Below are 16,522 nucleotides of genomic sequence, written 5' to 3'. Positions count from 1 at the left end.
AAATGGGCCCATGGGACATCAAGAACTCTGCATACAAGATAGCACAAAATCAACGTGCCACAAAGAAGAGGCATCGTCGAATATCATCTAAGTGCTACGCAATACAATGCAAGTGAAAGTACATAATGTCAAATCTGAGCCTAAATACAAAGTAAACTAGATGCAAGGAAACCGCCCCTGGGTGCAAAATGGGGGGATGAGTACAATATGCCAATGCAAAGATACAAGTCCAGGTTTCACGGAGTCTGAGAACCAAAATAATACTGGAAATCATGTCCATCGACTCTGCCTCCTGCTATGAGAGTACAAATCTGAGCAAAGGTGAGGTGAGCGGCTGGTGGGGCGAGATCTCCATGAGTAAGTCTCCTCCGAAAAGCTGCCATCATCCTGGATCGTCTGGAGATGAAGCGGCGAGTACGTCCCCTATGTAACAAGATCCTGCGGCGTCTACAAACCATCTCATATGTACATCCACAGAGAGAGAGAGGAGTGTCCCAAATCGAATAATTTGATTCCGAGATTGGATTTTGAGCCATCAGTCTCTTTCTTAGTAACTCTTGTACTTATGCAGTACCTCTCAGTGTTGCTAGTGTCAGTTTAAGCCCATGATAGGCCAGCAATGATACTTGCACAAGCATTGACCCATTCGTAACAGGGTTCATCACTTGTCTAATAAAAATTCCATGAGACACTCAGGTTTGGAAGAGATTATGTCTATCTCAGAATTTTAAGTGGGGATTGGAGAAAAGGGTTTCATTCTTTTGTTCGCTCATGATAGGGGATCAGAATATGCATCCTTTTAATTAATCCATATCTTTATTTGTATTATTATGTCTTATTTATGCTTTCTGCAGTTGATAGGCATGCTTGGCATTTGCATCTAGTGCTCAACTTTTCTGTGTCAGAGGTTTATGTGTTGGAGGAAAAGGCCAAAAACTCGTGTGTGCTTTTTATATCTACTGATTTTTGCCTCCTTTTGCCTGATAATTTTGTCACGGATGCCACTGTTGTCTCTGATTTTCAGCTATATGTACACGGCACATTGCCTTGTTTCCGGGAAAGCAGAACCTCTCAAACTGGAATTGCAAGGTACAGGTATTGGACCACAAGTGCAGTTGTTCCCCAATATGCATGATCTGGGAAACATACATCTATATTCTGCATATAGGTTGACTGTGGAGCTACAGAACACAGGCGAGCTAGAGGTATGATATGTTCTTCAATCCTGGTAGTAGCCTTTGAGGGAGAATTTTATTGACCCCATGATAAAGCGCCATGTCTGTAACAAGAAGATATTTGAATCATAAATTTTATTGAGTTTTATGTCAATGATCTCTATAAAATTGTAGGAATCACCATAGCAGGTTTTAATTGCAGGCAGTATACAGATTGATGAATGCAACAAGTTCTGGAATCATAACTTTCAACTTCCAGCCAGATTCTGGAGCATTGCCACCTATGGAAGTCCAAGATATTGCAATTGAAGCTGTCTGTACTGCTATGGGGGAATTTGCTGAAACTTTTATCTGGGAAGTGGATGGAGTGCTCCATAATTTGTCTTTGACCTTAAGAGGATGTGTCAGTGCCCCACAATTTGATTTGGAAACAAAAGAAATTGATTTTGGACAAGTATCATATGGTATGGAAACCATAAAGCAGTTGCAATTACACAATACTAGCCCTGTGCCCTTAAGTTTTTCTTTCCGGATTACCGAGGAAGAAGGTTGTTTATCCAAGTTTTCTCTTAATCCAGAATCTTTCCTGCTTCATCCAGAGGTGAAGGAAACTTTCAAATCTCTAAACATATGCTCCTTACTAGAAGAGGCCTTTTATGCGTGCACCTATGCACACACAAACAAGTATGTATTCATATGTAAATGCATAAAGATAAAAAATCTATTTAACAAATGTACTCATGCCGCACAAACATAGATATAAATATTGAAATATTTGCACGTGTATGTACTTATGTATTTACTTTTGTTTTGGGGGTGAAATCCAAAAACCTGCTGACAAAGAGGAAGTTTGCAGGACCAAAGTTGCTGCAATCTTTTATGCCACCATTTGGCATTGCAATTCAATGACCAAAGCTGATTTTTATGATGCGAAATCCAAGAAGGAGGCATCAAAACCCTGTATAAATTAGTCCCACTGAGATATCGGCTAGGCATAAGGAGTGGGTAGCAGAGCCCTGGCGATGTGAGGCCCAATTAGTAAGACAATACACAAGCTCCAATCTAGGCATTGGTAAAAAGCCATGAAGCATCTGAGAAATATAGTGCCAAAGAGGTCGATAATGCATGCCCAATCCATATTGTTTGGCCGCCAAAGGTGATAAAAAGTACCATCATCACATATGTACACGTACTTCCACATGGGAGAGACCTCTTATCATCAAGTTTAAGGGTGCACCAATTAGATGAGGGTCTCAATCAAGAGGACTGTCCTTTTTTTGCTTGAAATAGACTTCTGTCGAGTATGAAATCAACAGCTGAGAGAAAAAACTCAAGGCATAGATTCATCAAACCAGTGGTAAAAGACCACTCAAAATCTGAGCAACCGAAACGCTTGATAAGAACTAGGACTACAGCTTGAAATGAAAAGCTCAAAAGAGCCAAGACTATGGCTGGGAATGCCACCTCCTCATGCATATGATGATCTCAAAAAAGAAAGGACAAAATCTCCACTCTTTGAGAAAATTGTCCTCCTGGTTGAGTTAGAGACATGCCAGGATCATTTGGATATTGCGCAGGTTTTCCTCCACTTTTTTAATACTTGGGGTTCAATGGCCTAGCTTTCACTAATAGGCCTCATGAATTTTATCAAACTCAGGTTTCCTCCTGGGCTATCATGGTTCGGCACCGCGATGTACAATTTTGTCGACTTCATGCCGTCCCAGTCTCTTAGATAGATCAGCACATGCATCAATTGACACTAGCTGAGAGATTGTAGCGAGCATCATTGCCTAGCACATTTAGTGATCTAGATGCACAAAGGCTATCGGTGGAACCTAGGTCCATCCAACTCATTACTTGGCCAGTACTTGGACAAATATTGCACACACTCTGATGGCTATATGGTAGGGGATGCAATGATCTTCTAGGGAAAGCCGAATAGAATCATCAGCTGCTAAGTACTGAGGACAAGAGGGATCAAATACAAAAATACTCCTCCACTGATTCACTTCAATCCTTCCATGAACAAAAAGCTAGAAGAAGAGATTGACTTTCTATTCTCAAGGGAGTTCCAAAGCCTCCTCCAAAAATATTTCTGAATCTCCATGTATTTTTGGCATTCCATTAACTAGTCCATGATTGGACGTGAGTACTAAACCTCTTTGATGAATGTGACCAAAACGTGCATGCCACTGCTAGTCTCAGGATTCCAGATGCCTTTTACACAGAGGAGGACTTTACAGAGGCAGTCTTGCAGATTTGGGTTTCTCACGTGCAATGGGGAGAGCCATCTCCTTCACATGTGGCTACAGCCCTAACTTGTTGTTAGTGGCTTTAACCATTCGGTTAAAGATGTGACATTCTTAAACGCGAGATTGGTATTTGCTACTAGTGGGCAGCCCTACAGAGGGAAGAACAAAAACGGCCCACAATGCTTGGATTCTGAAACGCCTTGCTGCAAAAAGGTCCCAGGAGCAAATATTGTTAGATCAGAGAGCTGAGTATACACGTGAGTAATTCTGGACTCGGATGGGAGATAGAGTCAATAAACACTTCTCTACTCTTGGCCCCAGACATAGTAGAGAGTGTCTCGCAGCTTGTTGACTTAGACGGGGTTTTGCCGATAGGTCCTAATGTTGTCATGCGAATAGCCATAGATTATTATGCCTCACTCCTTACAGCAGCAGATCCTCATACGCAGACCAGCAGAGTTGATGCCAGGTATGCTATATGGTAGTGTACTCCTATGTCGGTGGAGCCAAAGATGCGGGTCTCACTTAATGCACCTTCCACTACCATAGAGTTCAGGACTGCGCTTCTTGCCCTCCATAAGGATAAGTGCCCAATCTTGGATGGATTTACCCCCTCCTTTATTACTTTTTGGGATATGATTGGAGATCACATTACCTCAGCCCTGCAGGGCATTTGGAACTCGGGTGAGATGCCAGACTCTTTTACGGATGGTCTCATTCAACTTATTAAAGCATGGTAGCAGAAATTTAGTGTATCAATGGAGGCCTATTACTCTTTTACGCACTTTCTACAAAATACTGGCCACAACAATCTGTCAGCAGTTGCAACCCTTACTTCCATATCTTATTCATGATACACAAATGAGCTTTGTGCATGGTAGAAGAATCTTTGACAATATCTTCTCATTTTGGGAAGCTTCTCAGTGGGCTATACAAAGCAACTAGAGGCTCACCATTCTACCATGGACTTTGAGAAAGCTTATGGACAGGGAAGACTATGGATTTTTAGAGGGTACCCTTCTTTGCTTTGATACTTGGGTTAGAGGGGTTTCCTCCTTATATAGATTAGCCCACAACCAGGTGCTTATTGGTGGAGTCAAGGGTGAGAGGTTTCAGATTTCTAGATCAGTCGCCAGAGATGCCCTTGGCTCCTTTTCTCGTTTTGTTTGTGGCAAAAGCTATGAGTATCTACATTAGATCTCCAGCTGATATTTTTGGGCTAAGAATTCCTCTCAGAAGAGATGAAGAGCTTCTAGACAGTGAGCTGGAAGATGATACTACTATTTCTTTGGATGCCACGCCATAGACGCTCACTTATTTAAGGAAATCCTTGAATGTATTAAATGACCTTGGCTTCACTTGGATTCAGAGGGGTGTTCCTATCCGCTATTTGGCATGCCTGGTCGGTATGGGTATATCTCCATCACAAACAATTTGCTCCTATGTTGGAGAGCATAAGGAGAATGCTCCTTTTTTGGAGTTTAGCCAAGCTTGACCCTGCCTCTAGAGTTGTGGTGGTTGACCATGTATTACTAGCCACCATGGCTTGGTTTGTTTTTGAGGAAATTTCTATGGAGTGGACTTGATGGCACAACATATATTATAGCCAGGGTGGCTTGGGAGATCTTGCTTAGGGGACTGATGCCTGGGCAAGAGCCTTGAAAAGACTTCTTTATTCGCAGCATACACTCTTGTACACCTATTTCGGGAGGAGATTGGATGGAGAGTACCAAATAGATTTTTACTTCAGTCCACCTTAGGTCTCCTTCCTCCCCTCTTATGGCTACTATCGTGAAGGCTTGAGTTAGCGTCGTCGGGAGTACTCTTCAAAGAGTTTCCTCTTCCTCTCCTGAAGAGATTGACAGGCAGCCTGTCATGTGGAATGATAGCATGAGCATGGAAGACCATTTGGTATCTCTCACTACATGCAGTGGTTTAGGTGGGAAAGGGGCCCTACCTCTACTGTGGGATCTTTCAAAAAGGTTCCAGAGGGCCGTAAAGCAGAGTTAGTAAGTAATCTCAGGGGAAGTGCAACAAATAGATGCAGCCATTCCAGTGGATTGGATGGACACAAATGATATGCCTATTTCATATTCCACTTGAATGGGAGCTTTCACGAGAGCGGGCATTCCTTTAGGTTATTGCTTTTGTTGGTGCAGATAAGGATACCTTGGTTTTTTATGTTCTTGCGGGAAGGAGGCTGTCCAGATCCACACAAGATGTTTTCTTCACCTGGTAATATTATTGATCTGGTGAATTGTGTCTTAGACTTAGAGTGGTACATAGATCCTCATCCGCACCTTATTAGCCTTTGTGCTTGGAGGTTAGGCTTGATGGGGGTGTTCCCATAAAGTTCTTGTAGTGGGGTCCTGGTGAGTGGGAGTGGATCGACGAAGGGCACCAAGAGAGGAGCCTCCCCTTCTTTCATTACATTGTTCATAATGCTAGGAGATTTCAGCTGAGTTGTAGAGGTTGGAGGCCATCCGAAGCTCACCATTGGAAAGGTTTCAAGATTTTTGTTGACATTTAGAAGAAATTTCAAAAGACTCTGGAAAACTCTCAGGAATAAAAAATTCACTCTTTTCTTTTGACTTTCTATTCATGGTGGGATTGCAGTGAACCTATGGAGATCCAAGTTCAGGGCCAATCCTACGGAGCCAGATCAGCATTGTTTATGGGACTACAATCAAGCGAGGATTACTTGGAGAAGGATAGCCACGATCCTCAATACTTTTGTATGTTCCCCCTTCTTCATGATCTCGGCCTTTGTTGCTTGGCTCTCTCTTTTAGGTCCTCAGGTCTTGTATGAGAGACATGAATAGCCTTAGGCTTCGACGCCACTTAGTGGAGTTATGCTCTTTGGGTGATGTTTTTGCTTCACCATTTAGAGCAGTACATGCCTCTGTGGACATTTCTTCGGAGATAATGACGAGTATTGCAGCGTGGCATATCTGGAGAGCCATATGTACAGAGGCATCTGAGGGATCCTAGGTTCACCCCTCTCACACATGGGATAGTTTATGGACTGACATTATACATACACTGATGGCCATTTGAGCGAGCATGTAGGGGTCTTCTCACGCAGCCTCTACAAAGAGGGCTGCATTCTTTAGAGAATGGGGGTTTCACCCTTCTTCTTAGAGTCCACATCATGATTGAAATGGCATTTTCAGCCTCAAACTCGGTTGTTTTCCACCTCTTTATGAGGAGTTTTTCTTGTGCATTGCATGATGTACTTCCACTTTGAGCTTGCTCTCGCAAGTTATTCATTTAACGGAAGTCTCCTTTTTGGGGAAAAAAACGTGCATGCCATAATGATTTCACATTTGAAGTGGTTGTTACCAAAGCACCCTGTAATAGGTTGAGCATCAAATGCATAAATGCCTTGATTATATGAGCCTGTGGCAACAATCTGAAAATCCTTTTTAGGATCCTTGATCCAGCAACCATCTTGAGATTCTACCAGCATGTGCTGGTCATGACCAAGGATAGGGACAGAAATCAAATTGTGACTTTACTTAGACATCTCCTATGCTTGAAACTTTTTGCTTGGAGTTGTTTGCACAAGTCACATACCTTCCATATGTAGTTTTCAGCTCATCAAACCACTCCTTACACGGAGTAGCACTACTACCAATGCACCATGAATCGTCCATGAACAACATGGCCGCCTCTGAATTTTGCATTGCATTTGAGGTATCCCCCTCGAAGTCAATATCATATTTTGTCAAAAATGCAAAATCTATTTCATCTTTGACATTATTCACCTTTGGAGCATTCTGTGTGAACATTCATGTCAACAAAGAGGGCTGTCTGCCACATTTCCACCCAGCCACGGGTCCTCGAAAGCTCCCATCTCTGTTCTCTTTTCATGAACACTTTTTGAGTTCTTTTCTTCTTTGGTTCTACTTAGTTGGAGCTTTCTCCAGAACCCTCCCCTATTCCTTCCAAGTGGCTTAGCCTTATGGTGCCATGTGTCCCCCAAGGGACACCTCCTCACTAATGCCTAAGTTTGAGGATGACCCAACCCTCTAGGTCCCACTTAAGCAAACATTGTCCAACCCTTTGGTTTCCTGCCTCACCACAACCAAGTCGTAGCTTTCGTGATTATGAATGACGTAACATTCCTTTCGTCTTAAGAATGGTTTACGTGCTTGAAAACAAAAGTAGTAAACCTCCTCTGGAGATTGCTTCCCTTCCTATGTTGAACTCTCTTCATGTCTATTTTTTTACTTCACCAGACATTCTTGCCATATTGTATGTCGTGTTTTTTTTTCTTGTCAGTCTAAAATTCTTTCGGATACATGTGATAAAGTAGCAAGCTCAATGAGTTCAACTAGGACTTCATTTACAATGAGATTATCATCATCTCCTAACTTCCTTTTTAGCCTACTTACATAAAAAAGTGAATGTACTATGGATCCCTCCGGTAAGGCGAGCAAGTTCTCCAATTTTCTTAAGTATTGTGAATGGTCCACATTACCTAGGAGACAACTTTGAACAATTACCTGTCTTTAGAGATTCTGAAGATTTAGGTACCATCCAACTCCAACCTTCTACAGTGGGGGTTTGCATAACTTCTTGCTCTATCTTAAGCTTTTTGTATGCTATCTTTAGCTAACTTAAGCATGTGATTCATCTCCTTAGCTGAACCTTCTCTTTTTTGAGTCCCACTGCAACTGGGGTTCTAGGTTGAAATCCATACATCATCACGAATGGACTAAAACCTATATCTAAATGTTTGGCATTGTTATATGCAAATTCTAAGATGGGCAAATACTGTTCTGAGTTAGTTTGTTATTTACTAACATATGCTTGAAGCATATCCTCAATGACCTGATTGACACTTTCAGTTCGACCATCACGCTGTGGATGATCCGCGGTGCTCATATTCAACTAAGTTTCGAACCTCATAAACACATCCCTCCAAAAATGAAATGTTAAATTTGCTATTCTAGTCACTGACAATACTGGCTGGTAGCCTATACAATTTATAAATATGCTCCACAAATAGCCTAGCTAATTTTGGAGTTTTAACTTCTTCATTGGTTGCAATAAAATGAGCCATCTTGGTTAATCGATCCACAATTACCACATAGAGTCATGCCCCCTCTGTGTCCTAGGTAATCGAACAATAAAATCCATGGAGATGCTTTTCCATTTGCCACATGGAATGTCCAATGGATGTAGAAGACCTCCTACCTTAAGGCGTTAGCCTTATGACCTAGCATTTTTTGCACTTCAATACATAATCTTAGACGTCCTTATCTATTCCAGGCCAAAAGAATTGCCTCTTCATAAGTTCATACGTCTTCTGAATTCTCGGGTTTCCAGCGGACTATCATGACACTTGGAAAGAATTTGGCACCTACTGTCATTATTATCCAAGACACATACTCCTTGTACAGCAGGTAGCCATCCTCAATAGTATATTTTTTCCATTCGAGTCATTTATCACCAATTTGTGGTGTGTCACCATTTCCATGTGACTCCTCACTGAAAGCTCCTCAATTAGTTGGATCCCTCTTCTTAATTGCTTTCCATATTTCAGAAAAGTGAGGATCAAACTCACCCTTTTCTTCTAAGGACTCTAGGAAATTATTTTGGAATTAAGTAAAACTCAATTCATTAACAATTGGCATTTGGATTAGGGAGTTGGCTACCACATTGAACTTTCCCTTCCAATATGTCAATTGGATATCAAACTCTTGTATTATTTCAGACCATGTAGCTTTTCTTCCTTTAATCTCAACTGATTGCAAATCCATGATTAAAAATTATATCGATTTTCGCACCATACAAATAGTGCCTCCATTTCTTCAAAGCATAGACTATAGCATACAGTTCCTTCTCATATGCTGAGTAATTCTGTTGGATATGGTCTAACTTTTTGCTTTCAAAAGCCACTAGTCGATCCTTTTGTAAAAGTACCACTCCAACATCAAAATCATTGGCATCTGTTTCAACCACAAATGGTTCATTGGGATCTACTACCCTTAAGATAGGATCAGATGCTATAGCCACTTTTAATTTCTCAAAACTATTCTTTTGAGGTTTATTCCATATGAAGGTACTTCCCTTCCCATTAAGCTGGTCAATTATCGAACAACAATCTTGGCATAATCTTGGATGAAACTCCTATAAAATCCAAACAAACGTAAGAATGTCTGTAATTATTGTAGGTTTGTAGGATGTGGCCATTCCAATATGGCCCTTACCTTTTCGGGATCCATACGAATCTCCTTTGGGATATGATATGTCGTAAGTACTTCACTTCTTTCACAAAGAATTCACACTTGGATTCTTTTACAAAAAGAGAATTATCTCTAAGCAAGTGGAACACTTTCCTTAAATGTTCCAAATGCTTTTTTCTCATTTTACTATAGATGAGGATATCATCTAAGAATACTACATTAAATTTTTCAAAATATGGCCTTAAAACATTGTTTATAAGTGTCATAAAAGCATGGCATTACTTCAAACCGATAATGCATGTAGCTAGTATAAAATGATGTCTTAGGGACATCCTCTTCTCTAATTCGTACTTGGTGAAATCCTGATCTTGAGTCAATTTTAGTAAAATATTTTGCCTCTTGCAAATGATCAAAGAGCTCATCAATACGAGGCATAAGATACTTATTTTTTATTGTGCTCTTATTTAAGGCTCGGCAATCTATACATAAATGCATAGTGCCATCATTTTTCTTTACCAATAAAATTGGTGATGACCAAGGTGAGTTGCTTCTTCAAAGGTCTTGGGAGGATTTCTTCTCACCTCAACCTTGTAGCTCTCTTTTAGACCTCTCATGAAACCCCTTATTTTTTGAAATTTGTCGATTCCTTTCAACTTAATGATTGTGTCCCTATAGTTCACTATGTAATGCACTAGAGTCTTCTTGCCCATGTTACAATTGTCCCAAGCTTCCCAAGCTCTTTCTAGCTCATTTTTAGGTACTAAGAGAAAGACTCGCTTCCACGACTTGATTTTTAGGAGGGGTTTCCTGAGTCGATGGAAGTCTTGCCATTTTTGCAAAAATGTATTTATCGCATCCTTGTTGCGTTCGTTCTCTTTCCCATTGAAAATTCGTGGTTTCAAGTCCTTAGGAATGTTAAAGGTTTCTTTAAGTCAAGAGGTAGACCTCTTAACTTAACTAGGAGGAGTCGGTGATTGTGCCATGGGAGTTACCGATTGAGAATTGGATAACTTGGATATGGCTTCAGTTAGAGCTTTCAATGTATCATTAATAGTCCCTAACTGTGTTTCTATGCTTTGCATTCAAGTTTCTAGTTTAATGAATTCCGAATATGGAATTCATTAATCACCGTAATCAATATTCCCATGTTCGTAGTATCCTCATGTGTTTCCTCAAGAGTTTCCTCTTCGACTATAGCTTTTTCTTTCCTGGCCCTTTCCTCATTATCCATAATCATTTCATCTCTTTCTAGACTCATAAATTTTTTTAAATGAAAAATTTTCCCAAAAAATATAAAGCAAAACTCTTTATCAAGAGAAAAATATGATAGCCACTTCCCTGGTATCTATTTGAGACTTTGGATATATTTTCGAAGACGGGTCGCTCTTTTGCTTTATGATCTCACCTTTTAGTCCCACTTTTCACATGTTGGTCTCCTCAACACCTTCCGTCAGCTTTTAAACCATTCCACATATTAGCAACCAGCTCTTTGGCCGTACGGACAAAAATGACGATATGCAGAGTCGTTAGCTTCATAACTTCCTCTTCCACGAACTTGTCGAATAGATTGCCCAACGTAGGCTTCTCACAACTGCCCACCTTTGTGGTGACTGGTTACGTCCAATCTAAAAAACAAGCTTTCCCAAACGATTGTGACCCCCCTGCTTCACTCGTTCCTGGTGTACAGCTGAAGCTTCTCGGGCTGACTCCAAACCCATGTGAAAATAGTTTTGCTTACTACTACTCACTCGCTCTTGTACTAATGAAATATTCATGTCAACAAAGAGGGCTATCTGCCACATTTCTACCCAGCCACGGGTTCTTGAAAGCTCCCGTGTTACGTCAGCCGTAGTTGTGCAAGTCTGAGGCGTGGTTTAAGGTGAGGTGAGAGACCAAGAGGGCTTGACAGTGCAACGGTGGACACGCGAATTAATGCCTAGGAAAAATAGACCTAGCTTTATAGAAGGATGCCAGGAGGGGTCAAAAGAGTAAGGTCTTTTGAAAGGACACTTGGCATAAAAGAGGTCCACCTGGCATGCACTAGGTTCAGGGGAGATTTCTAGAGAAGGCTCCACAAGGAAAGAAAAAGAAGAAGAAGGAACTCAGGACAAGGGAGTTCACGTATGACGAACAAGTGAGCACTCTATTCGTGGTTGGGTGGAGAACGACAGCAGCCCTTGGAGGTGTAATATTGGTATCAGAGCCATGGACGATTGATGATTATCAGTTATTGCAAAAAGTCTCGCGATAGAGCCGTTGAAATGAGGTTCTGAGTTCAGGACTGATCGATCTACTACATTTTGAAAGCGTCACGATCTATAGCTTGGGTCTCTTCAGTATACATGCACTCAAAGTAAAGGAATGAAAGATTCAAGCTTGAAGAAACGTTGAAATCTATGCTCAAAGTGAAGCCAAAGCAACGATGCTGATCGAGTGATTTTGGGAGAGCTGCGTGTCATACTTTTTCCCAAGTAGGAGCGGCGGTTACAAGAGCAGAGGAAGAGACGTATTTCTCTCCCATTTTTTGAATTCGATCGACAGAATCTGAGGTCGGCTGGGGATTCTATGTGCCCAGAGGCCAAAGGCCAATCTGTTTTGTCTCCCTGTATGCAGCATCACTGCTACTGAGTGCCACAGGACTGATACGGAATTGCTTTCACTCCGCCATAGCTCATCTGCTGCAAGCTCTTCATTGACTTGAAGAGCTTATCCAAACGGAATTGCTTTCGCTCGGCCAAAGTTCAACTGTTGCAAGCTCTTATTCCACTTACAGAGAGTCTTTTTCTTTGTTATGCTTTTTTGGTGACCCAGACTCGGATCTATGCTCTCAAGCCTCCTCCTTCACTACTACGCGTTTTTGCCTTTGGTGGTTCAACAGTATTACACAAAGGTGGAAGCCTGGGATCCAACCACACTTGCAAGAGAGAGAGAGAGCGGCAAGATATGCATGCATAAGATTCCGTCATCATGATTTGACGACCTGCATAGACAGACAAAGTTGAAGGCTTTGTAAAAGCCATATCATCTAAGGTTTCCATGACCTTAGTAAAAGCCACCTCAGCAAGGACTTATAAGTATTACTTTTCAAAAGTTTTAGCCTCCCTCTTTCTCTCCACAAATCCTAAAGCCCATTTCTTTCCAAAGACCCTCATTATCCAGGATCATTTCCTTCCAAGTTAAAGCCTTGCCATCATTAAAAGAAAGAAGACCAGCGTTCAAGATGGAGGGAAGCGCAAAAGCGGAATCGAAAGTGAAGATCGTGAATCAAAGAAAGCGAGAAGATAAATCCAAGGCCATCAAGCAAATTCCAAGGAAGTGGCAATCATATTTTTCTCTCGATAAAGCTTTCTGCTTTATAAAAATATGAAAAACTCGCATTTGAAAATGTCAACTCCAGAAAGAGATGAAATGGTTAGGGAGAGCGAGGAAAGGGCTAGAAAAGGAAAAGCTTAAGTTGGAGAGGAAATACATGAGGAAGTACAAAATGAAACTCAGGAGGATAACATGGCAATGGAAGACAGACTATGGTGATTATGGAATTCCATATACCATATGGTGGCACAAAGAAAAGCAAGGCCAAGACGAGTAAGCCCCAAGAGGCTGACCAATCTCGAAACTCTATCCTTTTGGATAGATTTTGGTTACCACTTTGCCACAAAAACCGCGAGCGTCTACCCCATAGTGGGCAGAAGTCGTGAATAGGACCTTCGAAATTCACATGTAAACACCGTTAGGAACATGAGACTATGATTGATGGTGTGGTAGCTCCTGCGAGCCCTCTCCCTCCCACCCGCAGCCTCTACCTCCCCTTGCTCACCCCTGCCTCGGCCGCCCTCACCCCCTCGCCTCTCCGCCCTCGACCCTCGCCGCCCCTCGCCTCACCCCCCCCACCTCCCGTCTCACCCCCTTGCTGCGCCCTCCGCCCCTCCCTACCTCGCCTCTCCGCCTCACCTCTCCCCCCCGCTACGCCCTCCCCCGCCCCTCGCTTCGCTCCCCACCCGCCCTCGCTTCCTCGCTACGCTCCTCCCCCTCGCCTCGTTCTCCACCCGCCCCCCCTCGCCCCTCGCCCCCCCTCGCTGCGCTCTCCACCCGCCCCCCCCTCGCCCCTCGCTCCCCACCCCCCCGCCCCTCGCCCCTCCCGCCCTTCCGCCCCGCCCCCTCGCCCCTCCCGTCCTTCCGCCCCGCCCCGCCCCGCCCCACCTCAGCCGTCCCCCGCCCTCGCCTCTTCACCCCCCCCCGCCCTCCATCCTCCGCCCCCACCCCCCGCTCTCCACCCTCGCCCCCTCCGCCTCCCGGCCTCCCGCCCTCGCTTCCACCGCCATCCCTCCCCCTCACCTTCGCCCCCCGCCTCCACTCCCGCCTCTGCCCTCCGCCTCTGCCCCCGCCTGCGCCTCCGCTTCCCCCACCCGACTCGCTTCGTCCCGTTTCGCCTCACCCTTCTTCATCACACCCAGGCTCCACCCCCCTCGTCTATCCCCCCCCCCCTTTTTTTTTGGTGGCAGCCTCTTCTTCATCGGAGGTCTCGTAGTTTGTCTTGGCGGTATGGCGGCTCCCTGCCCGGAACCGGAGGCCCAGTCGGACCCTCCCTCTCCAGATGCCTACCGCGTTATCTTGACAGAGCAACAATCGTCTCGGGTACAGGAGGTTGCCAATGACTTTGCCCTTACCTCTGTCTATGGCAGAGTCATTGGACATTCCCCCTCCAGATCAGCCATCAGGGATTGGCTCCAGTCCACCCTCATGCTAGAGGACAGCCACATTGAGGAGGTGGCCCTTATGGGAAGGGGCATCTTCTGGCTTAAACTCTCTACTGCGAAAGCGGCGAGCAACCTGATTGCTGGTTCCCCCACATCAGTGGATGGAAAGATCATTATGATAGTCCCTTGGTACCGTGGATTCAGTGCAGCGGATTTTGATGCTCGTTTTCGCATACCTCGCCACCCAGTGACGCTAGTTTTTCCAGGCCTTGCTGCTGAGCTGCGGCCGATTGTTAGGGACCTGGGCTCCCACTTTGACTGGGTTATGCATGACACTTTTGCCGATGCGGTTACTACGGCAGGAGCCCCTCGAGTCCGTGTGGTTGTGGCGGACCCTGCATCTCTCCCTGCAGTGATTGAGATCGTGACAGATGCCGGCAGCATTACCCAGAGCATGGTAGTCACAGGACAGCTAGGCCAGTGCCTGAGGTGTCACGGCTTTGGGCACCTGGCTGCTATTTGTCCACGATTCTCCAGTTCCTCTCGGCCCCCCACGGCCCCCTCTCCCTCCGCCCCCTCCCCCCCCTCCGGGCAACCACGTCAGGAGGAGCAGAGGCAGCCGGAGTCCGGTCCAGAGATAGCTGGCGATTGGACTGAGGTCAGAAGGAAAAGAGGAAAGAATAAGAAGATTTCCGAAAAAGACAAGGAGGCAGAGGTTACCCAACCTGCAGCAGCGCCTCAGAGACCTGACAGGCAGCCGCCCCAGGGTCCTGGGAGAGCTTCTTCTTCGACGGTAGCCCGCCCTCCACAGCCTCAGGTCCCCCTCTCTTCCGCTCCCCAGCCCCCTTCCACTCAGTCCCAGCCCCTTCCCCAGGCGCACCCCCCTCTTCCCGACCCGCAGCATCAGCCCCCGCCTCTTCCTCTTCAGTCTCCTCCTCTTCCTTCTCCGCCCCAGTCCCAGGTGCAGCCCCATCCCCCCCTCCCCGCCTCTCTCAGCTCTCCTGCAGTGTCAGCTATACCGATGGTTCCTCAGCCGCGGGCAGCCCCCACTCCCCCTCCTCCACCCCTCCCACTAGTCGCCTCCGTGGAGTCTGAGTTGCCTACCCCCCAGCCACCTCCCCCTTCCCCTCCACAGGCAGGTCACCCTGAATCTACACCACCACTGGAGCAGTCTTCCTTGTCTGCTAGCCCCTCAGTTGCAGACTCTGGAGGGCCTCAGCTTCAAGAGAGAGAGCTTCCTCGCGACTTCTACAGATCTGGCCCTTGGGACTACTTGGATGTGGCCGACCTTGGGACCTTTCCTGCTTGTCTCGACATCAGTATCTTCCTGCTCCGTAAAGGGGCGGATGGGAAGATCGCAGCCTTGGCCCCGAGGGATGGCCCTAGCTTTGCCTTCACATTCCTCAGCGACGGCACCGAGACTTGGACAGACGACTCGGTCTGGGAGGCTCTCAGAGAGCAGACGCACGCTCAGGTTTGCTCCTAGATAGGCCCATTCGGTGGACAGCTTCTCGAGACTCAGTGGTCCGAGGGTGACGTGCGCCTGCGGTGGCGTTGCGCCGCCAAACGCTTCAGATTGATTGTGATCCTCAGGCCCCCTCTGTCGTGGCCCCTACCCCAGGATGTCAGAGCCTGGACCCCTCAGAAACTCCGAGCCTTCTAGGGATGACTACTTCAGAGATCTCGAGTTGGCTCAAGAAAGCATTTGTTCATGGTACTAAAGGCCTTACGCCTTTGCTAAAGGTGTTGAAGAACGGGCAGGACGATCCCGCCTCCCCCTCCAAACCCTCTCATAAGCGTCAGCGCCTCCATTCCGACATGTCAGCTTCTTCATCGACATCTGCCGCGAGCAGACAGTTGTTCGCAGCCTACCAACCTACACCTTGTCTCCTGGAATGTGAACGGGTTTCATTCTTCTGGCACCCGTGGTCCTAGGAAGCTCATCTTGAGACAGGAACTTCAGCCAGCAGTGATTGGTCGCTTGGATATACTTCTGCTCTAGGAGCACAAGCTTTCTATGGCTCATTCCCGTAGCTGCGGGAAGATTCTCCCTGGACGCTCTCACACTTATTGGGAGCCCTCGATCGGCGCACAGGGGAGGAGTGGCGGTGTCTGTACTTCCGTGTGCGAGCAGTTAGCCCAGGGAGTTTTTGGTCATGGTACGTTGATTTCAGGCCGTGCCCTTTGGGTAGGCCTAGAGTTGG

The 16,522-nt window shown here is 45.4% G+C and overlaps 1 protein-coding gene across 1 annotated transcript in view; it reads left to right on the top strand.

Annotated features, from left to right (window-relative positions):
* Nucleotides 1-16,522, top strand: part of LOC147899557 (uncharacterized) — a 406,773-nt gene that overhangs the window by 116,226 nt on the left and 274,025 nt on the right. Inside the window, exons 11-12 of the mRNA XM_087377749.1 lie at nt 1,025-1,205; nt 1,378-1,776. Of these exons, the coding sequence (XP_087233875.1) occupies nt 1,025-1,205; nt 1,378-1,776 (580 nt within the window). The remainder of the gene's footprint in view (nt 1-1,024; nt 1,206-1,377; nt 1,777-16,522) is intronic.

The sequence above is a fragment of the Dipteris shenzhenensis genome, chromosome 8, assembly GCF_047967505.1.
Source record: "Dipteris shenzhenensis isolate YYH24624 ecotype China chromosome 8, Dip_SZ_1.0, whole genome shotgun sequence".
NCBI classification, from domain to species: Eukaryota; Viridiplantae; Streptophyta; class Polypodiopsida; order Gleicheniales; family Dipteridaceae; genus Dipteris; species Dipteris shenzhenensis.
Note: the sequence above shows the minus strand (reverse complement) of the source record. Positions and strands in the feature narration are given on the sequence as shown.